Source organism: Amblyomma maculatum, chromosome 10, assembly GCF_055883805.1.
Source record: "Amblyomma maculatum isolate TAMU_Amacu chromosome 10, ASM5588380v1, whole genome shotgun sequence".
In the NCBI taxonomy this organism is placed as follows: Eukaryota; Metazoa; Arthropoda; class Arachnida; order Ixodida; family Ixodidae; genus Amblyomma; species Amblyomma maculatum.
The window spans coordinates 173,516,695-173,542,852 of record NC_139353.1 but is presented as its reverse complement, the minus strand read 5'-3'; the positions used below and the strand labels follow the sequence as shown (position 1 = coordinate 173,542,852).

The 26,158-nt window shown below is 47.6% G+C and overlaps 1 protein-coding gene across 3 annotated transcripts in view; it reads left to right on the top strand.

The window, feature by feature from the left end:
• The window catches only part of Git (ARF GTPase-activating protein GIT1), a 267,395-nt gene that overhangs the window by 198,472 nt on the left and 42,765 nt on the right, over positions 1-26,158 (top strand). For 2 of the 3 annotated variants that reach the window (XM_084580677.1, XM_084580678.1), the window contains exon 16: positions 9,410-9,557. The exons of the other annotated variant lie outside the window; for it this stretch is intronic. In XM_084580677.1, the coding sequence (XP_084436803.1) occupies positions 9,410-9,557 (148 nt within the window). The remainder of the gene's footprint in view (positions 1-9,409; positions 9,558-26,158) is intronic. 3 annotated transcript variants of the gene reach the window in all.

Sequence of the window (26,158 nt, the reverse complement as noted above, 5' to 3'; positions counted from 1 at the left end):
AGACACACTTGCAATGTCAGTGCACACGAAGAACCTCAAATCAATGGCATTAATGCAGAGCTGTCCACTATGACGTCTCTTATAGGCAGTTTTTCTATATCACTTATGGAAGTTAAACACCATATACCACACCGAAGGAGGAACAACACTTTCTTTACTGACCAAATAGGTGAAAAAGAAACGAAACTTGCGATTGCCCTGGCCTTTAACCCTGATGTTGAAGGAAAGAAAGTGTATTCAGAGGCAGCAGCTGGTCAACAGTATCTCTTGCTGGGCTAGTTGGTGTGACATTGCGTTAAACCAAAGGAAATACAGCGCTAAGTTTTAGACGAACCACACAGAAAGACGGACGGGACAGCGCCTGTCCCGTCCGTCTTTCTGTGTGGTTCGTCTAAAACTTAGCGCTGTATTTCCTTTGGTTTAACGCAAGCAGCAGCTGGTGGTGGCAATTTCCACCTGGGCATGGATATTCAATGAATGCTTGTTTTAATCTGAAAGTAAATCTCTAGAAGGAAAATTGTTGATGAAGGGCGACATCTGCAGGTTTTGTTGATGCTATATTGCCATTTATGACACTGTGAGCACCCTTTCACTCTTATCTACTACCCTGCGAAACTAAGAAGCAAACAAGATAGCTTTGAAAAGTGCCACATTTCTGCAATACCTAAGCAACAGCTGCAAGAGCTGTTTAAAGCCACTTGCAAAATACACAAACCATTTTCACTACATGCACGGCGGAAGGTGTTTGCACGCAGTAGAGGCACTCAGAAAAGTAATGTATCAGCTTTTGGGGTTGAAGCACAGCTACGGACGGTCACCTTTTTTTCTTTTTTGATGCAGGCCTTTGCTTCACCGGACGGTTTAGGTGGGGTTCTCACCTAAATACAAGGCGTGCGATAGCATTTCGGAGCCGATTTGCATATGTTAACGATATGTAACACAAACCTGCGTCTGAGCGCCACGACGGGTTTCATGGCGCAGCCGTGCGCCAGCGATTGAATACATGCACAAATAAACCGCAGTGGCAAGACTAGCCACTAGAGCGCTGCACTAGCCTCATGCAGTCTTTGGGGTAGTCTCGCGGCACATCACGCACGCACATCCAACGGCTAGCAGCAACGTTACTAGAACAAACTCTAGCAGTCAGCACAAGGGATCTTGCGGAAATACAAGGCTTGCGTTCCCTCATAAAATAGATCGCATTCGGGGCCGATTTGCACGTAAGCGGTATGTACCAAACCTGCGTCTGAGCCACGAAGGGATTCGTGGAGCAGCCGTGCGCCAGCGATTGAATACATGCACAAATAAACCGCAGTGGCAAGACTAGCCACTAGAGCGCTGCACTAGCCTCATGCAGTCTTTGGGGTAGTCTCGCGGCACATCACGCACGCACATCCAACGGCTAGCAGCAACGTTACTAGAACAAACTCTAGCAGTCAGCACAAGGGATCTTGCGGAAATACAAGGCTTGCGTTCCCTCATAAAATAGATCGCATTCGGGGCCGGTTTGCACGTAAGCGGTATGTACCAAACCTGCGTCTGAGCCACGAAGGGATTCGTGGAGCGGCCATGCGCCAGCGATTGAATCAATGCACAAATCGCATTTAGTTCATCCGGAGCAAGACAAGACGACTAGCCTCATGTGGTCTTTGGAGAAGACTCGTGGCACAAGTATAGCACAAGAGCGCGCACACACGTCCACGCAACAACGCGCCTCGCGCACTGCCACCACAACGCGGGCGCAGAGGCCCACGGGTCGCTAGCGTGGAATGGGGGTGCCGGCCGCAGCTCGTAACAGCCAGCCGACGGCCTCTTCTCCCTCTTCATCTTCGTTTTCCCCCTCGCGCCGCATCCGTTTGTTGGGATCAGATATAGACCGTTTTCGCGGTGAGGAGGAAAATAGCCTCGAACCGGAATGCGCTGCGAGGCTCCTCCTGTCTGGTATGTGGGGACGCGGGGATAGCAGCGGGGGCGGCAGGGCATTCTACAGAGAAAGAGCACACGTTGCAGTCTTTTGCACGCAGAGCGTCTTGAATAGCCGCAAAGTATCTAGGCCGATTAGCTGATGTGAGCGATGTGCTTTCTTTCCTTGTTCTTTCTTCTTTCGCCCCTTTCTTTCCTTCCTTTCCCTGATCGTTTCATTTCCGCCGGCCGCAGTTTAGCTGCTAAGAGCTGCCGCGGTTAACGCAATCTTTTTTTTTTACTCAGTTGTCTGCGTTAACAAAAAAAAAATAACAACCAAAAGTAGATTATCAACAGAAGATAAAAGATTAACAGCGGTGGTATGCGCGTGTATTGCTCTACACTGTTCCACTTGCAACTTACTCAATTGGGCGAAGACGAGCAGCTTCTGAATTTCAAGCCCCAACCGAAAATAAGTCGCTTTGGCAGCCTTTCGTGCGAGTTCCAAACACTGTGTTTGTAGAGTAGGGGCCGGAAAAACTGAATACCCGTGCAACAGCGGCAGACTTTGGACAACAAGCGGATGATATTCCTTGCGGCAAATATTTACGAGATGCCGCCAGGTAAAGAAGAACTATTTCGATTCAGTCACCTGAGGTTAATGCAAGTATGAAAGAACCTGTCCCACTTGAAGACAACGATATACTAATAAATTGGTTGTCAACTTATTTAGTGAAACAGCGCTAAAATATTTTTTTTTTTTTGAAAACACGCATCTCGTAAGGTTCTGCTGCCGATAATAAATGGGAATATGATCATAGGAATAGCAGCGATTGGTTGCAGTAAGCAAACCCTGCGACGAAAAATGGACTATATTTAATTGTTTCGGTGAGGTCATTATGGGACATAATTTAAGGTCCCTATTTCATAAGTATCATTTGTCCATTTTATCTTGTATTTTAATGTCAGCATGACGGCAGCATCATACAAACGCAACTAACGCCCAGTCAGAGAAATTGCAGGATAGCAGCTTCCGCTGTTGACAAGCCATCGCCACTCACCGCACATACCGGCAAACAGGTGCTTGAGTCATGTAGGTAGTGTTGAAATCCGATTGCCTGGTAGTGGACGCTTGAACACCCCGCCTGATTGTCACCCGTAAATGGATCCCAAGTGGATAATGGATACTTAAGAATAGAACCCCAGTGGAGGTGTGGGAACTTCCGCAGTAGCCGCTCAAGCAGTAAAGAGTATATGAAGGATCGGTTGACCCAACAAATCTAGCGCGATTAGCATTGCTCCTAAACGTGACATGAAACGGCTACATTCGCTTTCTTTCTTTCCTCAAATTGTTACGGTAAGCCGTCTCTAGAAGTTATTTAAGAATAAAAAGTAGATTGAAAGCTGCCATCACTGCCAGTGGTGCGCCGCCGCCTCTCTGTGCCACATAAAAGTTACACACTAATTGTAATCAGGCTTGTAGCCTTCAGCCGACCTGATCAGGAGCATAATTTTTTGTCATTTCTGACCGAATGGCTTCGCTGCTACTGAAAACTTTTTTTCCTCTCAGCTAAGTACTTTCAGAAAGCAAAAATTTGCCCGCGAAAGCTCCAAAATGCGATTTCCGCTACTTGTCGCCTGTTCCGCGGATGGGACCCCACATACCAGCATGGCGGTTGTTCACAACTCAGCCGCTAGATGGCGCCACATACAAAAAATGGCAGCGCCCATGATAAAACGGTCTATACGCGGCTGGTGCATAGGGGAGAAAACCTCGGCCAGGGGGTGCTGCGCCGCTTTGTGCATGAACGCCCGAGGAAATTGGACAGTAACAGATGGGCAGCTAAAGTATTTAAATACCTGTACTTAAAAAGCGTTGACTCACAATGGAGGAAAAGAACTAGGAAACTAACTAGTAAGTATGCTAGTCACAAGGACGGAGAAATAAAGAGCATTGAGCAACAGGTGAAAAACACAGAAGGTAAAAATTGGATAAAATCGATGGAAAAGAAACAGAGTGTGGAATTATACCGAAAGTGGAAAATGCAGATCAGAAAGGATTTCTTTGGTAACTCAAGAGGCAGTGCCCTTCTTTTTGAAGCTACATCAGGGTGCCTTAGAACACGCAGCTACAAAAAGAAATTTAACAATGGAGATGACGCATGTGCTGTATGTGGAAACTCCAGTGAAACAATCGACCATATTATACTCGAATGTAATGGTATCCGTCCGGAAGTTGATGCAGGCGCAGTCACTGTTTCTGAAGCTCTGGGGTTTAGAGATGCCAGTGGCTGGGTGAATAAACTGGCGTGGAAACTAGCAAAAAAGACTGGAAGATTGGTGGCTTAAAAGCAGAGAAGTGATATAATGTTAGTAATGTAGAAAAAAAATTTAATAAATAGAATGATGGTTTAGTTAACCAATCTAAATCAATAATGAAGATATAGGGAGAAAAATGAGCATGACAGCTATTGCTACCACCCCGTTTCAAAGGGGACTCTCCTATATTCCATAGAGAGGAGACTGCCGCAAAAATGGATGGCATCCTTCGGCTTCTCGTCAGTGACCCAGGTCTTTAGCAACCCCTCATCGTTAAAGGTCACTGATTTTTGATGGCAGCGCCGCAGCAGCAAACTTCCCTGGCTGCTGTTGGCGTGAGCCAAAGGGTAAGGCGGCATGATTTCTGGTTTTGTAGGGAACACGTCCAAAACGCGTCGAAAACGAGCACTATGGTGCCGGTAGTATCCTGTGTAGTCGTCACGTTGCTGAAGCGAATGTGTCATTATGGGTGGCAACGTTTACTTTCGTTGACCTTATGTGGAGGTTGCCTAGAACAGCTGACCCCAAAGAGTTGTATGGCCCCCTTTCAAGTGATCAGTCACAAAGGGAAAGGAAGCTCCCCAACCGGTGGCTGGAGCACTCATCGCTGTGCACACGTGTATCAATGATTCTCCATGAGAAAGCTAGACCCTTCATTCTCTGAACAACATGGACAGAGACAGCGGGGCTTCCGCATTATTCTTTACTCTCCCATACCTTAACAAAATGAGGTACCGCCTCGGATCCCTCAAAATACCTGTCAGTTGCCTCTCGCCTTCGACTAACGAATCCGCATTCACGTTCTTTTTAATGTCTGAGCCTGCCAACAAGTGTGCTTTGAAAACAATGTTCATGGTGATTAATTAATCCTAATTTCTCACTTTCGAAAGCACCGATAAAAAACATGTTTCCAACCAGCTTTTTTGACAGCTGGAGAACCGAAGAAAGCAAAAATTATTAGTTGTGGTTTAGCCCTAGTTAACCGTAGTTGAAAGCAACTTGCGAAAGCAACGGCGAAAGCTTCTTTTGCCTGCTACATTATTCCCCTATGTGCTTGCATGTCATAGGGGTAACGAGAATTGAAACGGTTCTGGCAAGCTGATTCTGATATCGCCCTCCCGTATGAAAGGAGCAACCCGAGTTGGCAGCTACTGCCCGTGGCATAGAGGTAACGTAAATTAAAATGTCATGGCAGACTGATTTTCTTATGAGGGACCACGGACGTAGACATGGCACACAGCGACGAGGGGTTAGACCTGGTGTTAGAGGGGTTAGACCTGAGGGGTTAGACTGGCGAAGAGCGCCAGCTTTGCGCACGTCTGTACGCTACTACCCCCCTCCTCCTTGTTCTCCTTCTCCTGCTCCGTGTGCACGTGCGGCTGCGTGTGGCAAGCGCTCCCACACGAGCGGGCTACGCAGACTCCGCAGACAGCTGTGCACTGCGCTGGTGCGGCTGCGTGTAGGTTTTGTTCCTCGCCACTCTGCTAGAAACCGAGCACTGGCGTCGCGGAGCAAACTTCAGCTTGGGTTCCTTGTAGTGCGCGGCGAGATCGTAATCATCCGCCGCCCTTGCAGGCAGTACGATTTTGGTGAACTCGCAGCATCAGGTGTGGAAAGCATTGCGCATTGTTGGACTACCTTTTGATGCGGCTGGGGTCAGACATTTTTAAGTTTACTGCTTAACATGACACCGAGCAAATGATCCTGCGAAGACTGGACGAGCTTGGCTGTAGTATGCTTCGCCACTGAGCAATACTCGAAGGTTGTATAAAAGCATCATCAGACAGTCTATGTTGCCCTTGAAATTTGCTTTAGCATCCAAAGTGTACGTATGAAACTTAGCCAGCGATCATCCACTTTTCGCACCCAAGCGCAGGTGTGCACCCTCCATACTCTTTTGTAAACAAATGCCGACACAGCCGCTGAACTTTGTAATTGAAAAATTGAAAAAAAATTTATTTCCAGTAATATACAGGAAATGGGCCTCGGGCGAAAAGCTACAGCGATAGCTTGAGAGATGCCCAAGGCCCAGTAATGGCAGAGCAACAGGACGTGTGACGTTAAGGCGAAGATATACATATATAACATGAAAATTTTGAAGCACAGAAAGAGCACATATATACAAATGAAACAGCAAGTTAAAAAACAGCACAGTAAATTAACGATCCTCAATAGTGTAACAGTATGCACGAAATATGGCAGAACGTAATGAAAATGAAGTGACTATTCTTGTAATAATGTTTAAGGCAAGGAACGGAAAGTACAGAGAGACAGTGCGGAATTGATAAAATATAGCTTAAAGTCCTTAATTGACGCGGTAAAGATGTTTGGGTTGTGTATGCTATAATGATTTAATATGCATGGTAAAGTAAAACGAAGGCTCTGGTTACCGTATAACGTAATGGATAGTCATGATCAACAGGTTGGTTACAGATGCCATTCGATGGGAAAGACATTAAATTTTCTATGGTTTAAGGGCATTGCAGCTGTGTAATAATGTTCATTATAAATTAAAGGTGCCAAAATAACACACACACACAAAAGAAAAGAACGGGACAGAGCGCCACTCACAACTGATTTATTGTGCAAAACAAAGTAAATATTTATCTGAGTGCCAGCCCATGCGCAAGGAACACATCCAGCATCATGTAGTATAAGATAGGCTATGTTCAAGAAATGCTTTCTCTGCATTATAAAGATTGATCGATGTGTCACTGACCCACAAGATACCTTTTCTTCCAATATAAAATGCTTCAATTAGCTCTCTGGGAATCGTATTGCCACTCTTTGCAAGAATGCGCACATCAGAAAAACATGGTTCACAAGTGCCTGAAGGGCAGGATCTGATATGCTTCGGAATATTGGGGCCATATTTATTTGGTATACGTTATGTTCATGTTCCCGGATTCGCTCATTAACACATCGGCCGGTTTGTCCGATGTAGGAGCAACTACACGAGAGGGGAACCTCATACACAATCCCTTCGGCACATTTTATGAATTGTCGCCCACACCTCGTACCACAGCCTCTTTCCTTTTCTTTTTCCTTCCTTTCGCAATTTGAGGGCAAAGGCTTCCGAGCTTCAGGTGAGCCGAAACGATGAGTGATACCTTATGCCTACTTGCAACTTTCTTCATGTTGTGGGCCAACTTGTGCACATGCGGCATGGCCACCGGTCTCACCTCTTCTCGAGGGACCTCCTCCCTTATTCCCTTCGCCTTCTTCTTCAGCTTCTGTAGGAGGCTCTCGGCAACCTGTGCCATGACCGAACCAGGAAACCTCAGGCAAACATGGCAGCAAACGATCACTGCAGATGCGCGCGCCTTTGGGAAAAGGACGCAGCGATGCCCATACCAGCTGTTGCCGAACTGTGCCCTCTCATTCTTTCCGCGCGTGGCTTGAAAACAATCGTGCGGCAAACGGCCGAGGGTAGCGATTGTCTTTGGAGAAGGCGCATCGCCCAATGCATGGTACGGAATTTGATAAATCGAACGACCGGTGAAATTGAGTTTCATATAGGACGCAGCTTTTCTATTCTTTTACATGAGATTTTCAAGGGGATGTTTTGTGAGTTCGATATAACCAAATTTCGAATTTTATTTATTATTTTTTTTTAGTCTCACGCTTGGATTTTTGTAGGAGGGTCTCAAAGACGGCAGTCAGGACTGAATAGGGAAACCCTGCAGCCGGAAGGCGGCTTATTTGCTTGTTGAAGCTCTGCTTCATTTGATGCGGGCAGGATGTTTGGAGAGCAGATTCTATGCACAGCGATGCTGTACCTCTTTTTGTTGTCACGGAATGCTCCGAATCGTATGGCAACAACTCCTTTTTGCACATGGGTAATAGTCCCAGCAGATGTGTCCCTCACAGAACGTGACTTTGAGATCTAAAAACTGTAAAACAGAAGCATTTGGTAGGTTGCAGGTAAACCCAACCCAAGACCATTTTTGTTAAAATCAGCTAAAACTTCCCCTACTGCAGAGAGGTAGGAGAAGGTGGTGTTGTTTGTTAAAAGCACTAAAAAATCAACATACCTAAAAACTTTTAAAAGGGCCCCCCCTCTATAGGGTTTTAAATCAGGCTGCTACATGGTGCCCATTCTATCATATTTTAAATACTTAGTTCTTGCAGCAGAGTTTGCACTGTAGGATAGGAATGTAAAAATGCTGAAATGTTTACATTGAAAATTTAGCTCCATTTGGAATGTACCCTGAATATTGCGAATAACTAACGAGGGCTTTTCTGCAAAAATGAGTGCAGGAAAGCTTGTCTCAAAATATAGGGAACACCACTTGTTAAGCACATAATGAAAGGATTATGCTAATACTTTTGTGTCATCCAAGTATGAGTGAGACAAAAAGTGATCTCCAGAAAAGGTGGCGGATCCCCCCTGGTTAAATATCTCTCACATTTGCTAAAGGGGGGCTCACTTGTGGTGTGGTTCAGGCAAGTTGGTATAGGAGATGGAATTCATAATGCAACTACTGGAACCAGTAACTGCTGTAATCATTAGCTGCCCTTGTGGCTGTGAAAGTAGAATTTTTACAGAAAAACTAATTTTGATTGCTTTCTAACATTTGTGGAAAGTGGCAAAGTGCTAAATTAACAGCTTCTGAAGATGCAAAAAAGGGAAGGGAAATGCAGGCAGGCCCTGTGGTGGTGAGAATGCACAGCTTTACACCCCACTTGGCAGGAGCCAACAAAAACAACAGCAATGCAGTGCTTCATTCAGACTAGCACAGTGCTGCTTGGCCCAACTGGGATTGGGTTCTCGCCACTCATTCCTACACTATAGTGTGTGGGAACACCATCGTCCTGACTGACTCCGGTCGCCTTTCCTTGTGCTGCAAACAGCCAGGCACTCCCTTATCCCCCCCAAAGACAAATTTTAGCACAATGCATGCAACTGGCGAAATGCAAGAAACATTTTTTGGTTTATACTGGGATTTTACCCTTGCCATGTAAACAATGGAGTCTCATCCAGCCATATGCACTTCTTGCATTTTACTGCCATCTTTGTGATGCATTCAGTCCTGTGGTTGTTTGCAGCCTATCGTTTGTAGCATAAGCAAAAGGCTATTTGCATCACCACGAAAGAGCAGGGTGATCAGAATTGCAGCTCAGAACACAAGCCATTCTGATTGTCTCGGTTGGGGAACAAACTTGTTGAGCATGCTTCCTCCTGCAGCTCTGAGCCAGTGGGCAGCACCCTGCCCACCTACCAGGAGGTGCTGGCACAGACTGAGCGCATCACCCGCTGCATCCAGGAGCTGCTGGCATGCGCCCAGGAGGGCAATCGGGATGCCTTCCTGCCTTGCACTCACAACATCCTCCAGGTGATTCCCATTGTTTCAAAGAAGTGGCACCCTCCCTCGCATTGTTGCCACTCAAATGGTTTGACCAGGGGTTGTTGGACATTATCTTGGCACGCTGCTTTTGCTGTGCACTATGGAAACTGTTTCAGCCTTTCTAGTTGACACTGGAGTTAATGATGCATGCTAACACAAGTAATGCACCCAGGCTAGAATGATAATAATTGTGTGTGGCAGGCCATGAATGCCTGTTTACTATGTATATAAAAGTGTATATTACCAGTACTCACCAACAGTGCTCCATCATAGAGGCTAATAAAAAGGATTAAACTGGTTTCAGAAGTATCATTACTGAGTGCGGGGTAGAAGTAGGAGGTAGGGTAGTTGAGAGGATAGCAGTAAATTATCTAAGCACACAAAAGATTTGATTAAGAAACACCAAAGTATGAAAGCCTCCAACCCAATAGACAGGGTAGAAATAAAACTTTTTGTTATATCCATGTTATCCATTATAACATGAAAAAAAAATCAAGGGCCCATGAAGTAGCCCAAAGGTGAAAACAAGAAGTCGCAAGAAAGAACACATTCTCTGTCACTTCTTTTCACCTTTGGGCTACTTCATGGGCACTTGATTTTTTTCATATCAAGACAGGATAGAACTAGCAGAGCTACCAAAGCTAGTCAATAGGCATAAAGTGTCTGACACAAGGAAATATAACATGGAGAAAATTGAGCATGCTCTAAAGAATGGTGGCAGCCAGTAGCGCTGCAAGGGGGTTGCGGGGGGTGCAGTCCACACCGGGTGCAACGCTCAGAGGGGTGCAGCTTGGCAGTGAGAGGGAGGAAGGGGCGGGGGCCGAAATGAATTGTTGTGGTAAAACGCGAAAAGGCGCGCATCGGTGCCACTGACTGGTAAGTGTGATCTTCTCGTAGAACGAATTATTTTGTTGTGAGTGGTTGAAAACATATGCCTTAGTTTAGGCCAGAGACTCCACACAATTTTGACATTGGACCATAGGTCGGCAAAATCACATCTGCTCACTCAGGCTCACTCAGAAAAAAATGGTCCATCTGCGGTCTCACTCTCACTCAGACTCACAAGGCCCGGACTCACACTCATGAACTCAAACTCACGCAAGCTGGTGACTCACTCGGGCTCACTCAGACTCATAACTAATCTTGGCAAGCACTCGCAGATTATGACTAGCAGCTTACCGGTATCGCTCAAGAGGAAAGTATACAACAGTTGCATCTTGCCTGTACTCACCTATGGGGCTGAAACGTGGAGGCTAACCAAGAGAGTTCTACTTAAGTTGAGGACAACGCAGAGGGCTATAGAACGTATGAAGCGTGCAGATTGGGTCAGAGAAATAACTCAAGTTACCGACATTCTAGTGGAAATTAAGAAGAAGAAATGGACATGGGCAGGACATGTAGTGTGAAGAGAGGATAACCGATGGTCGCTGAGGGTAACAAACTGTATTCCAAGGGAAGGAAAGCGTAGCAGGGGGCGGCAGAAAGTTAGGTGGGCGGATGAGGTTAAGAAGTTCGCAGGGGTCAAGTGGATGCAGCTAGCACAGAACCGGGTTAAGTGGAGAAATATGGGAGAGGCCTTCGCCCTGCAGTGGGTATAATCAGGCTGATGATGATGATGATGATGACTCATTTGAACTCGCTCATCTCGACTCACTCATTTTTTACTCGGGACTCTTCTGCGCTCACTCACTTCGACTCATGACTGATCTTAACTCAGACTCATCTGGACTCACTCATTTCAACTCATGACCCATTGAGCTCACTCATTTCGACTCATCGGGACTCACTCTTCATGAACTCACTCATCATGGACTCACTTATTTCCACTCTCAACAAGCAACGCGTGACGGTCTTAAAGTTTGCATAGGTAGGTGGAAGGCAGTACAAAGAAAAACCCGGGAAATAAATAGAAAAAAAAAACGTGTAACATTACATGATTAGACTGTTTTCTTCTGTAATGAACGAGTTGAAAGGTTACAGGTTAAAGGAAAAAATATGGTAGGGATTATCTCTTTTAAGCTGATGTATGAAAGCACGGTCTTTTTAGTTATAGCACAGGCCAAATTTTGGAAATGGCTATGGCCGATTTGGTGGTTGTCGTCTTGTCGGGCACAGTCAATAATGGTTGGATACTAATTGTAAAGGTGAAACTTCGAAGGTGGCCTGGGCTGAACTCTGGAAATGGTCATGTCCAACTTTATAGGTAACTGGTAACCATAGTGTCGAGGATGGTCAATGCAATTAGGAAGTGATCGCTTTTGATGCAAATTGGCCAGAATCAACATTCGAGAGTTGGTAAACCGTGTGTGACCCGAACCAAAATTTGGAGGTCACCATCGTGTTCGCTGTAATCGAATTATGTTGTGTGTTCATTTTGGCCCGAAATAGGCTGAGGTCAACCTACTGGGATGAATGGACCAAATTTAAGGGTAGGCCTGGTCAAATTTGGACGTCACCATCTTGTTCGCCATAGTCATATTGAACTGGACAGATTTTTGCCCAAATCAGTCTAGGTCAAATTTCGGCGGTGGGTGGCACAATTTAAGGCGGCCCTGGAGGTTACCATCATGGTCGATAGGCAAATTATGTTGGACAGGTTTTGGACCAAGTCGGCCGGAACAAAATTTCAGCTATACCGGAATGCGTTTAAATTACCCATGTATGTAGCCATGTATTTGTGACCTCCTCAAACAGCCTACCCAAATACAGCAATGACGCACGAAAAGAAATATCGGACAAGATTCTTGGTCTGTGGTAGTGAGCCTATCACTTCTTTCGCAATAAGAAAGAACGTTAAAAAATGTGGTTACACAATGGTCTCTTCGAATTTTATATTAGCTATGCACGGCTAGCCTGGCTCGTTCGCATCGCTGTGCCCCAGTGAGCGGCTAACTCGTGAAATCATTTGCGAGATATTCCGAAATAAATAAACAGCAAAGGAAGAACTATATAGCCACCGCAATAAAACACGCCAACGAGAACAAATGTTCGAGCCCCACCGGGTTACGGCGCCACTCAACTGTTGTGCCCAAGGAAGCGGGATCAAATCTCGGCCTCGGCGGTTGCGTTTCGATGGAGGCAAAACGAAGTGGCGTCTGTGTGCTGTGCGATGTCAGTGCACGTTAAAGAACCCCAGGTGGTCGCAATTTCCGGAGTCCTCCACTACAGCGTCTCTCATAGCCTGAGTCGCTTTGGGACGTAAAACCCCGCAAACCAACCGAGAACAAATGTTCGATTAGCCTGCATTAATCACCATAGTCAAAATAATTGCGTAACAAAAACGAAATTGCTCTGCATCATTGGCTCATCGAGAAGATTATTCATTATTAGAATTACATAGGGATCTAAATAGCGACTTGCGCCCATTACTCACTCGACCACTTCATCACTTCAGATCACAATTCTTCAACCTCTGAGCAAGAATTCAACTGATTTCATAGGAACTTTCTAGGTCGGACTCGGCACGACTGAGATCATAATCTGAATGCGAGTCCGGACTCACTCACGGCTCAGATCACAATCTGAGTGTGAGTCCGGACTCACTCACAACTCAAATCATGATTTGAGTGTGAGTCCGGACTCACTCACGACTCGGATTATGATCTAAATGTGAGTCCGGGCTCACTCACGACTCAGATCATGACCTGAGTGTGAGCCTGAGTGAGCCCGAGTGAGTCGACTCATGAGTGAGTCCGCCGACCTATGCATTGGACCAGGCCTGTGTACGTGTGTGTACCCTGGAAACACCAGCATTAACCCGATACTCATCGCAAACACCTGCGCGGGAGCATGTTAGACGACACTCGTCAGTGGCCGCGTTGCCGCATCACTTCTGTGTATATGCAGTTTACTCTCCTTTCCCAAGCGAGAACTCTCCGGCAGTCTTTTGTCTTTTTCATTTATCTCCTGTGCCTCTCTCGCTCCTCAGCCTAGTCATGCATGCTTCGCACTTTCAAAACGGCGAAAGACACAGGACGTCTGTTGCTCAGTGGAATGGCAATTTGTCTGAACACCACGCGCTGATTTGAAAAAAAATATTAATAATTAGACAGACGCCTTTAGCAAGGCCAGGTGCTTTAAAAGGGGAATCGAAAGCGAATATACCCAAGGGTGCTGATGTAGTGCATTATGCGGTTGTTACCTTTTTTTTTTCTCGGAAAAGGCAGTCATTGTTAAAATTAGAAAGTTTTAAAAAGATGAGCCTGGAGATGCCCACTGCATTTTTTGAAAATAGTCAAACCCGGATATATTGAATTTTGGCTATATCTCGAACTCACGGAATATCTCCTTGAAAATCCTATGTAAAAGTATAGGAAAGCCGCGTCATATATCGAAGTCAATTTCACCGGTTGTTCGATATATCGAACTCCGCACCACGCACTGGAAAGTGTGCCTTTCCCAAAGATGATCGCATCACTGTGGCGTTTTCAAGTCACACGTGGAAGGAATGAGGGGGACAATTCGGCTAGGGCAGCGCCGCGCCATTCCCCAAAGGCGCACGCATTTGCGGTTGTTATCGTTTCCCGCGCGCCAGCACGTGACGTTTGCAAGATGTGTGCAAATGAAGCAGAGAGAACTGGTGGGAACGAGAGCGGAAAAACGCGATAGAGCGAAGCGCAAGGGTGTGCCCATTCTTTTGCCTGCCTATCTCTCTCCTTCCTCTTTCCCGGCCTTCGTTCGCAGTAGCATGCGTTACGCATGCGCCAAGCCAACTCAGCCCGTTTTCAGACAGAACGCCGGACGCTTTCTCCAGCGTTTGTTGCGAACCCCCTGCGCGCGGCGGCTGACGTGGCTATGGTGCCTGCGGAAGTTAAGAAACGGCACATCTTTCTTTTTTTTTCTTTTTTTTTGCAAGAGTCGTCTATTTTTATTGTTGCGCTGTACGCGCGGCGTAGCGTAAGATATGGCGTTACGAAGCTGCATTTTTTTTATTTTGCGAGAGTCATTCATTTTTGCATCTATAAATCAACGAACGCACGCGGTCAGCTGCGATCATGACACTGGCTTTTAGCATTTTTCGCTTCAAACAGCATTTGCAGCAACTGTATCACGCTTTCGAATGATTTTGTGGCAGTGGACTACGCCCGCCCCAGGCGCAGCATGATAAATCGAACCAGGCTTTTGCAATCAAGCCATCATGGGCAGTCTGCCAAGTTCGCTTCCCGCCGCCACAGGAGCTATCAAAAGATAAACACACAGCGACGTTATCGCTGCGCAGCATCTTGGGATGCTGCCAAAAAATGAGCTGTGGATGAGACGACCGAAACTGAGTGCGACAAGCAAGCGAAAACGCTGGCGATTTCCGCCGCGACGACACAGAAACCTTGTTTTGAGCTGTCAGGGATGCAGTTCCAACAAGTTGGAAATTTTTTGCTCTGTCACTCCCGCTCGTCGCTGAGGTCGTTTGCATGTGAGCCAGCTGGCCTTAACGCTTTTTTTTTTTTTTGAAATTCTCGAGTGCAAAAGCGGAGGGTGGGTTCATTATGCGAGTAAGTTGATTGCGCGGCAAACACGGTATCATTTTTTCACATCATAAGTGCCATCCCGAGCCAATTTTTGTATATCGAACTATTTCGAGATCCCCTTCGAGTTCGATATATCCGGGTTCGACTGTATGTGCTTTTGATGTGATATTTTGCTACCAGTCGTTGGGCGTGATCGCTGCGTCATAGTGTTAAAAAGAAAAAAAAAATGCTTCTTCACTCGCACTGCATGGTTGAGTGTGGAGCGAATTTGACTTCAAAGCAAAGCAAAAGGCAGAAAGGAAGTTACGATTCGGTGCTTAAAATGCGGGCACGGGAAGAGGGGGCCGCGCTTCCTTACCGGGTGCGGGTGACCCTAGCGACGCTACTGGTGGCAGCCTCAAAGCAGTGAAGAAATTAGGCATAGGCAAAAATCACATGTATGCGCTAAGGGACAAGGTGGGCAATGTCATCACTATCATCACTAATATTGACAAGATAGCCAAAGTAGCTGAGGAGTTCTATACTAACCTTTACAGTAGCCAAATTAGTTGGGACAATAATGAGATAGGCAGTAAAAAAGAGCAGCTCTGCTGAGGTGGTGCAGCGGATAGGGTGCTACTCTGCGGTGCCCAAGGATGCAGGATTCAATGTCGTCCACGACTGCCACTTTTGCTGTGTGATGCCAGTGCAAGAACCCCAGGTGATCGAAATTTCCAGAGCCCCTCCACTACGGCATCTCTCAGAGCCCGAGTCGCTTTACGATCTTAAACCTTATAAACCAAACCAGATCAGTAGTCAAGAGCAGTCAGCTGTTCTGCCAGTCATGGTTAAGAAAGCTTTAGAAGTTATGAAGAGCAGAAGAGCAGCTGGAGCGGAGAAAGTAACTACAGTGGGGATATCATGATAGAAACACTGGCAGCTCGACATCGACGATACTGGAACATCTGATTTCATAAGAACGGGGATACTAAGGACTCGAAAAATTTCAGACCAAAGAGCTTGTTATCCGTCACTTAAAAAGTATTCACCAAGGTAATTGCTAATAGAATCAGGACCACCTTAGGCTTCAATTAACTGAGGGATCAGGTAGGTTTTCAGAAAGGGTACTCTACCATCGATTGTATCCATACTGTCAACGAAGTGATAGAAAACCATCATCATCGTCATCAGCCTGACTATACCCACTGCAGGGCGAAGGCCTCTCCCATATTTCTCCACTTAACCCGGTTCTGTGCTAGCTGCATCCACTTGACCCCTGCGAACTTCTTAATCTCGTCCGCCCACCTAACTTTCTGCCGCCCCCTGCTACGCTTTCCTTTCCTTGGAATCCAGTTTGTTACCCTAAGCGACCATCGGTTATCCTCTCTTCGCACTACATGTCCTGCCCATGTCCATTTCTTCTTAATTTCTACTAGAATGTTGGTAACTTGAGTTATTTCTCTGACCCACTCTGCATGCTTCCTATCTCTTAACGTTACCCCTACCATTTTTTGTTCCATAGCCCTCAGGGTTGTCCTCAACCAAGTGATAGAAAAATGTTTGGAATATAACCAGCCCCTATACATAGCATTCATTGATTACAAAAATGCATTTGACTCAGTCAAAGCCTCAGCAGTTATGTATGCATTGTGAAATCGAGGTATAAATTAGCTATGTGTGAAAGTACTTGAATATATGTAGAGTCTATAAGATATATATATAGGGAGGGGGTTGAAGCTCGAATGGGCCCGGTAGGGCATAAACTTTAAGGAAGTGACACACAAAGTCAGCTTACTGGAGTGGGTGAGCGTGCCATGTCGCGTGTAGTACTCTGAAATTTCCAAACCATGGTAGGATGAAGTCGTCATCTGGTACTGTGGTAAAGAAAAGGAAAAACATGAAGATGTGGCTTCAAATGTATGATACCTTCACTCTTGCTGCTATGAGGCAAAAAAAATGTTCAATATTATATGCATTACGAAGTGCCAGCTGTAGCAAAGTTTCGGAGCGACGTAATAAATGCATCGGCATGGATATACATGGATAGTGCAGTGTCTCCCCTTGTGAGCAGATCAGCGCTGATCTGCTGATCTGCTCACTCACCCTGCTCGCCGATGAGTGGTGACCACAGTACCTATGAAACATTTAGGAATTGCAAAAGCAACCACACATTTTATCACAAATTTTAGGAGATGTCACTGCGTGTATAATATGAGAACACAAAGATGAAACAGGAAAGTATTATTGTGCTACTTCAGAGTTGTAAAACGTATAATGAAATAGTGCAGTGTGGCATCATGAGGAGTTTTAATGAATCAGCAGAGGCAGGTGCGTAATAGACTAAGTGATGTGGTCATACGTGTACAACGCCATAATTTGAGTGTCTTGCGCTGCTGGCTTTGTTGTGCCATGTGATGAAAACCGTCCAGGTGCATCAAGCCACGTATGATCGCTTTTGATTCAGAGCGACGGGGCTGCTTCAACACCTGATGCATCTCGTAGATGCCTGGATGGGAGTTTTTTTTAACCTCTGTCTGTGGCAAATCGAAGGGTGGGTCAGAACCACTTTGGGCTCATTGTTTTTTATTTAGCTTCTTGTCAGTAATGGCAGCTACAAAGCCCGCACGAGCCTTAGTGGGAAAACATTTCTTAGATACTGGCAAGTAAGCTGTCAAAAGCAATTTTGTCTGGTCACGGAAACCGAAACCAAACTGAATTGAAAAGTAGACTTCATGGAGGCTGGCCGACTGAGCCACATGGCGTAAAGGCATTTGCAAATGCTCTGCCCCCTGTATCTTTGCTCCCACTGCCAAGAAAAGTTGTTGCAGAGCATAGTGATTGGCCAACAATACCTCCTGCTGGGCTAGTTAGTGTGACGTTGTGTTAACAGAGGTAAAAATAGCGCTACATTTTACATAAACCACACAAAGATACAAACAGGATGGGTGCTGACTCCAGCTATATATATTGAAAGCCACTGTTATGTATATATATATACAGTCGAACCCGGATATATCGAACTCGAAGGGGATCGCGAAATAGTTCGATATATCGATAATTCGATATACAGAAATCGGCTTGGGACAGCACTTTCGATGCGAAAAACCGATACCGCATTTGTCGGGTAATCAACTCACTCGCATAGTGAACCCACCCTTCACTTTTGGACTCGCGAATTTGGAAGAAAAAAAAAAAAGCGTTAAGGCCAGCTCGCTCACATGCAAGCGTAAGCGATCTCAGCTACAAGCCGCAGCGACAGAGCAAAAAATTTCCAACTTGTTGGAACTGCGTCACTCTGCCGTTCCACCCACTGCAGCAGCTCGAAACAAGGTTTCTGCGTCGCCACGGCAGAAATCGCCAGCGTTTTCGCTTGCATGTCGCACTCCGTTTCGGTCGTCTCATCCACAGCTCATTTCTTGGCAGCGGGCCAAGATGTTGCGCAGCGATAACGTCGCGGCGTGTTTCTCTTTTTATAGCTCCTGCGGCGGCGGGGAGCGAACTTGGCAGACTGCCTGTGATGGCTTGATTGCACAAGCCTGGTTAGATTTATCACGCCGCGCTTGGGGCGAGCGTAGTCCACTGCCACAAAATATAGGAAAGCGTGATACAGTAGCTGCAAATGCTGTTTGAAGCGAAAAATGCTAAAAGCTGGTGTCATGATCGCAGCTGACCGCGTGCTTTCGTTAATTCATACATGCAAGAATGAACGCCTCCCGCAAAAAAAAAAAAAAAAAAAAAAAAAAGCCACTTCGTAACGTCATATCTTACGCTACGCCGCGCGTACAGCACAACGATAAAAATAGACGACTCTCAGGGAAAAAAAAAAAAAGGTAGATCTGCCGCTTGTTAACTTCCGCAGGCGCCATAGCCACGTCAGCCGCTGCGCGCAGAGGGTTTGCAACACGCTGGGGAAAGCGTCCGACGTTCTGTCTGAAAAGGGGCTGAGCTGGCTTGGCGCATGCGTAGCGAGTGCTACTGCGAACGAAGGCCGGGAAAGAGAAAGGAGAGAGATAGCTGAGTTAAAGAATGGGCACACCCTTGCGCTTCGCTCTGTCGCGTTTTCCCGCACTCGTTCCCACCGGTTCTCTCTGGTTCATTCACGCACATGGCTTGCAAATGTCACGTGCTGGTGCGCGGGAAACGATAACCACAAATGCGCGTGCCTTTAGGGAATGGGCGCGGCGCTGGCCTAGCCGAACTGTCCCCTCTCATTACTTCCGCGCGCGGCTTGAAAACATCACGCGGCAAACGGCCGAGGGTGATGCGATCGTCTTTAGGAAAGGCACACTTTCCAGTGCGTGGTGCGGAGTTCGATATATCGAACGACCGGTGAAACTGAGTTCGATATATGACGCGGCTTTCCTATACTTTTACATGGAATTTTCAAGGGGATATTCCGTGAGTTCGATATAGTCGAAATTCGATATATCCGGATTCGATATATCCGGGTTCGACTGTATTGTTAAGGCAAAGTGCACAGCGGTAAACGCTAGTTCACTGTTAGACGCACACCACACACCGCACACCACAGAATGAAGCCAGCAAAGCCTGAGCGTCGTCTTCCCTACTTCACATCAGCACGTCGTCGTTATCTCGATACTGTGCTCCGTAACAGTATTCCTCGCGCCGAAGAAGCACCGTCCCAGTGCGTCCTACACAGGAGAACTTGAATGATATGGTTTGAGACGGCGACATGCATGAGTTCTGGATGAGGGGTTGTGGAAGGATACTTGGGCTGTAGAGGGGCGATCTCATAGGTCACATCAGTCACTTGCCGCAAGACGGAGTAAGGGCCCACGTAACGAGACAAAAGTTTCTCACACATACCTACACGGTGAGCCGGGTGCCAAAGAAGTACAAGGGAACCAGGAGGGTAGTGGACATCACGGTGATGAAGGTCATAACGACGCTTTTGAGAGAGATGAGACGCTCCAAGACACTCTCGAGCAATGTGGCGGGCGGCATCAGCGCGGGCGATTGCATCCGAAGCGTAGCTGCAGGAAGAGTCGTCAAGAGGCAGCAAGGTGTCAAGCAGCAAGGTGTAAAGGGTCACGGCCGAAGAGTAGATAAAAGGGATAGTATCCGACGGTATCATGGCGTGGGGAGTTATAGGCAGACGTGACGGAAGGTAAGGAGACGTCCCAGTCACGATGGTGATCGGACACATACATAGACAGCATGTCGGTCAGTGTGCGATTGAGGTGCTCAGTAAGACCGTTTGTTTGCGGATGGTAGGTTGTGGTGAATTGGTGACGAGTAGCGCTTGAGCGGAGACAGTCATGAACCACTTGAGAGAGGAAACAGCAGCCACGATCTGTGAGCAGTTGACGTGGAGCACCATGAACCAAGATGACATCATGCAGAAGAAAGTCGGCAACGTCGGAGGTGCAGCTGGTGGGGATAGCCCTGGTTGCAGCATATCGGGTGGTATAATAAGTCGCCACAGCAATCCATTTGTTTCCAAAAGTTGATGTCGGAAAAGGCCCAAGAAGATTGCGGCCCACACGTGAAAACGGCTCAGTCGGCACTGGAATTGGTTTCATGGGCCCACTAGGTTGAAGCGAGGGTGTCTTACGGTGCTGACACAGCTCACAAGCGGCAACGTAGCGACGGACAGAGTGGTAGAGACCAGACCAGAAAAATCTGCCTCGCACACTGTCATACGTGCATGATACTCCCAAGTGTCCTGCTGTAGGAACGTCGTGAAGTTGGATGAGGACACTAGAGCGCAGATGAGCCAGAACGACTAGTAAAAGGTCCGGGCCATCTGGACGCATATTGCGTCTGTATAATGTCTCGTTATGGAGCACAAACATGCTGGTGGAAGGATCGGGGTTGTTGCGCAGCTGGTCAAAAATTGGTTGCAGGGCAGGATCACGACGCTGTTCTGAGCTGATATTGATAAAGTCTGAGATGGACAAAACGTAGTCGTCAGCAGTATGGTCGGACAAATCGGGAGGATCTACGGGATGGCGGGACAAGCAGTCAGCATCTTGGTGTAAGTGGCCAGACTTGTATACCACAGTAAATTCATGCTCTTGTATTCGTAAGGCCCAGCGACCTAAGTGGCCAGTGGGGTCCTTTAGTGAGGACAGCCAACACAAAGCACGATGATCGGTCACTACACAGAAGGACCGCCCACACAAATAAGGGCGGAATTTGGTGAGCGCCCAAACAAGTGCAAGGCATTCCCGCTCTGTAATTGAATAATTGCGCTCAGAGGATGAAAGCAGGTGGCTAGCATAAGCAACGACACGGGAGGAACCATGCTGGGACTGGGCAAGGATAGCACCAATACCATGTCTGCCAGCGTCTGTGCGCAGTTTGGTAGGTGCAAAAGGATCGAAGTGCGCCAGAACAGGTGGGGTGGTGAGGGCGGAAATAAGCGTCATGAAGGCATAGGCTTGGTCACAACCCCATGTGAAAGGTATGTTTTTTTGCAGAAGAGAGGTAAGCGGACGAGCGATGTCTGCAAAGTTCCGAATGAAGCGGCGGAAGTAGGAGCAAAGGCCAAGGAAGCTTCGCACGTCACTTGAGCTACGTGGGGTAGGGAAGTTGCGCACGGCTCGAGCTTTGTCAAGGTCAGGCTGCACACCATTTGCATCAACCAAATGACCCAGGACTTTGATTTGGCGCCGGTCGAAGCTGCATTTTTTGGCGTTTAGTTGAAGACCCGTGCGGCGGAAAACGTCCAGGACCGTAGAAAGTCGATCAAGGTGGGTTGCGAACGTGGAAGAGAAAACGACGACGTCATCCAAGTAGCATAAACATGTCCATTTGAAGCCACGGAGGAGCGAGTCCATCATGCGCTCGAATGTCGCAGGAGCGTTACAGAGTCCAAATGGCATCACCTTGAATTGATAGAGTCCGTCGGGGGAGACAAATGCGGTTTTCTCGCGATCCTGTTCGTCGACAGCAATTTGCCAGTAGCCTGAACGCATGTCGATGGGAGAAAAATAGCTGGCACCATGCGAGCAGTCAAGCGCGTCGTCAATTCGCGGAAGAGGGTAAACATCCTTCTTTGTTATTTGATTAAGGTGGCGATAGTCGACACGAAATCTCCAACTTTGGTCTTTCTTTTTGACCAATACGACAGGAGACGCCCAGGGACTGCAGGAAGGCTCAATAATATTTTGCTCCAGCATCTTGTCAACTTCTTTTTGTATAACATGCTGCTCAGTAAGGGAAACACGATAAGGCCATCTGTGGATGGAGCTGGCATCACTCGTATTGATTCGATGGGTCACAACGGATGTTTGGCCCAATGGTCGGTCCCCGAAATCAAATATATCACTGTACGACAGCAAAAGGTCAGAGAGAACTCTGGCTTGGTCATCTGGCAGATCCGCGACTATCATGCCTGAAAAGAGGTTCGAATGAGAAGAAGCCGATATATGCTGCGACAGAGGCTGAAAGGTTAGAGCAGCAACTTCGCAGTCCGCTAAAGACAACAGATCAGCGAGTGCGATACCATGGGGTAAAACTTGAGTCGAACGGCTGAAGTTCAGTACAGGAAGATAGGTGCGGTTAGCAGTGTCAGTCACGACGGTATGAGGGAGTATGACGTTGCGACGAAGAACAACATCGCTAATTGGGCAAGTGACGTATGTGCCGTCAGGAACTGCGGGGATCGGGGCCAGCGGAACATAAATAGCAGCTTCGGGTGGTAGACGAACAAATTCAGCGGATCGGAGGCGGGGCTTGACATCGATGTTTTCGGAGCAGTAGGGCAAGTCTAAGCGAAGAAGACTAGTTGAGCAATCAATCAGGGCAGAATGGGCTGTTAAAAAGTCGATGCCGAGGATCACGTCGTGAGAGCAGCGGTCGATAACAGTGAAGAGGACAGGGGTGGTGCGACCGGAAATACGCGCGCAATGCACAGTCCCGCGACGACAGCAATGCTTCCATCGGCAACACGAATGGCAGATGAAGCGGTGGGTGTGACAACCTTTTTGAGACGGTGGTGAAAGGATGAGCTGAGGACTGAAATTTGGGCACCACTGTCAATGAGGGCGGCAATGAGCGAAAGTCGGCAGAGGATTTTCGGGCCGGGTCGTCAATGCAGTGTCACCTCCGAGAGCTGCATTGGTTAGTCTTCCGGATGAGAGCCAGATAAGTGTGGAGATGAGGCGCGGCAAGATTGGGGCGAGCGGGACCGCCGGATCTGAGGAGACGGTGAGCGGCTGGACATGCGCGGGGCTGGCGAGTTAAAATCACGAGAGCGCGTATCACTGAAATGGTTTGGGTGTGGACCATATTCGGCACCGCGATCAAGAAAGTAGCGGGGTCGAGGTGGCGGAATCCAACGGCTGCGGCAATAACGAGAAATGTGGCCTACATGTGAGCAGTTGAAGCAGATGGGTTGGTCATCCAAGGTTCGCCATTTGTCCGGGTTGCAATAGCGGTAGCAGTACCACATCTGAAAGGGCGTAATAGGAGCCGCAGCAGCTACGACTGGAACGTTAGGTTGGAGCGAGGGCTATGTGGAAGGTTGGCCAGAGTTGAAGCCCACGTTTGCGTTGAGGCCCACATTTGCGAACACCTGGCGAACGACAGATTGGATTAGGGCTGGCTGAGAAGCGAACGCAACGGGGGTCATAGCTTCTATCTCTCAACGAACAATCCTGGTCAAGTTGGAGGGATGAGATGGTTGCTGTAAGGCTGGACTGTCTTTGCACGAAGATGTAGCAGCTGTGTTTGGCAAGCATTCGAAGCGGTGAGTAATACGGCGGTGTTTTGCTTGCTCAAACTGGCAGCAAACTTGGATAACTGAGTCGACCGTCAGACAGTTTTTGCAAAGCAGCAGATTGTAAACATCGTCTGCAATTCCCTTTAATATGTGGCCTACTTTGTCTAATTCGGAAATGGCGCTGTTCACCTTTCGGCATAGGGCTAGAATGTCTTGAATATAAGACAAGCATGATTCCGTCGAAGACTGGGCACGGGATGCGAGGTCTTTTTGTGCGCCAAGCTTGTGTCCGATCGGCTTGCCAAATAGGTCTCGAAGCTTCCCCTTGCACATCTCCCACGATGTGATATCGTCTTTATACGTCTCTAACCAGACGCGCGCCATACCTGCCATATAGAAGCTTACGTTGGCGAGCAAGAGGGTCGCGTCCCAACGGTTGTGCTTGCTGACCCGCTCGTACATAGCGAGCCAGTCTTCTACGTCGACATGGTTGGTGCCGCAAAAGGTGCCTGGATCACGAGGCTGCGTCATGACGATGGTGGGAGCTGATGGTGCCGCTGAAGGTGTCGCGTCAGATGGCATAGTGATAGTACCAATCTGGCGGCCACTACGGAGATCCAGGTTTGGCGACTCACGTACATCCAGCAATCCTCCACCAAATGTTAAGGAAAAATACACAGCGGTAATTCACTGTTAGACGCACACCACACACCGCACACCACAGAATGAAGCCAGCTAAGCCTGAGCGTCGTCTTCTTCCCTACTTCACATCAGCACGTCGTCGTCGTCTCAATACTGTGCTCCGTAACTGTGATAACGTAATAACATGCCGAGGCCGATGTTCCGTGTTGCTGCCAAGTGCCGATAAGATCACCCAGTGTTATCACGTGATGTTCGACGCCTTTCCTACGTGACTATATATGTGCCGTGTCTTGTACGCTTGTTGAAATAAATGTTTGCCTGCGGATGCGACGCAGCCTGCTCGATCATTACAGTGGCGACGAGGCACAGTCTAACCCTGCGGGGGTAGGACGGACGTGGTTGGCGAGATGGCTTTCGGCAGTCGCATGGGCGAGTTTAATCTCAACGGAAATTCTTCATGGGAAGAATACGTGGAGCGCATCGAGTTGTGCTGCGCAGCGAACAAGCTGACGAGTGACGCCGACAAGAGGGCAGCTTTACTCAGCTGTTGTGGGGAGGCAACGTACTCCTTCATAGCAACCCTCGTGAAACCTCAACAACCGCCAAATGTCGAGTACCAAGTCATCGTCGACGCTGTGAAGGACCACGTCAACCCGAAGCCTTCAGAGTTATACTCAAGGTACGTTTTTTCGAAGCGAGACCAGCACTACGATGAATCTGTAGCTGACTACGTTACATCCTTACGCAAGCTAGCTGAGAACTGCGGCTTCAGCGACAAACAGCTGCCCTTGGATGTAATGCTGCGTGACCGTCTGGTATTCGGATTGAGGGACAGCGTTGTGCAGCAGCGACTGTTGATAGAAAAAAACTTGACGTTCAAGAGTGCTTACGATCTTGCAGTGACCGCGGAAATAGCCGCTAAAGAGCAACGCGTAATGAACCAGCATAAGCAGGAAGCTGTAGACGTGACAGCAAAAGTGAGCACGCCCCCTAAAAATGAGCAGGAGGAAGAGAACCGCGTCGGAGCGTCAAGTCATGTTCCGGACGAAAGGTGTTTCCGATGTGGTGGGAAGCACAAAGCTTATCGCTGCAAGTTCAAGAACGCTATGTGCTTCAACTGCTCTAAAAAAGGGCATCTAGCCAAGGCGTGTCGAGGAAAAAAAATGCAAGTGCAGCATCAGCTGGAGGCTGCATCCACGCTGGCGCATACTGAGTACGACGCTTTACTGAGCATCAGTCAGGTAACGAACTGTCCCAAATTTGTTGTCACCGTCAGCATTGGTGGGCAGGACGTACAGATGGAAGTCGATTCCGGAGCAGCTAGGTCAATCATGAGCAGCAAGGAATACAAAAAACTGCAAGTCGCTAAAAATATCGACCTGGAAGTATCAGATGCTCAACTCGTCACCTGGACGAAAGAAGGCCTTGACATTGTCGGAAAAGCCAGGGTTCCCGTAGAATTCAAAGGGCTAATTTGCGAGCTGCCGCTACTGGTAGTGAGAAATGAGGGCAGCACACTTCTAGGTCATGACTGGTTCAAGGCTTTAAACATGGAGCTAACCGGCCTTCACACCGTGAGCAGCAGGCAAGAAGCTATCCTGTCGAGGTATGCAGAGATTTTTAGCGAGTCATTTGCAGGCGCTACACTGCCGCCGATTCACATTGAGCTAAAACAGGATGCCCAGCCAAAGTTCCTGAAATGTCGCAGCATTCCGTTCGCGTTTAAGGACGATGTGATAGCCGAGTTAGACAGATTGGAGAGACAAGGAATTCTGCAAGCAACACAGTATTCAGAATGGGCTACCCCTGTAGTC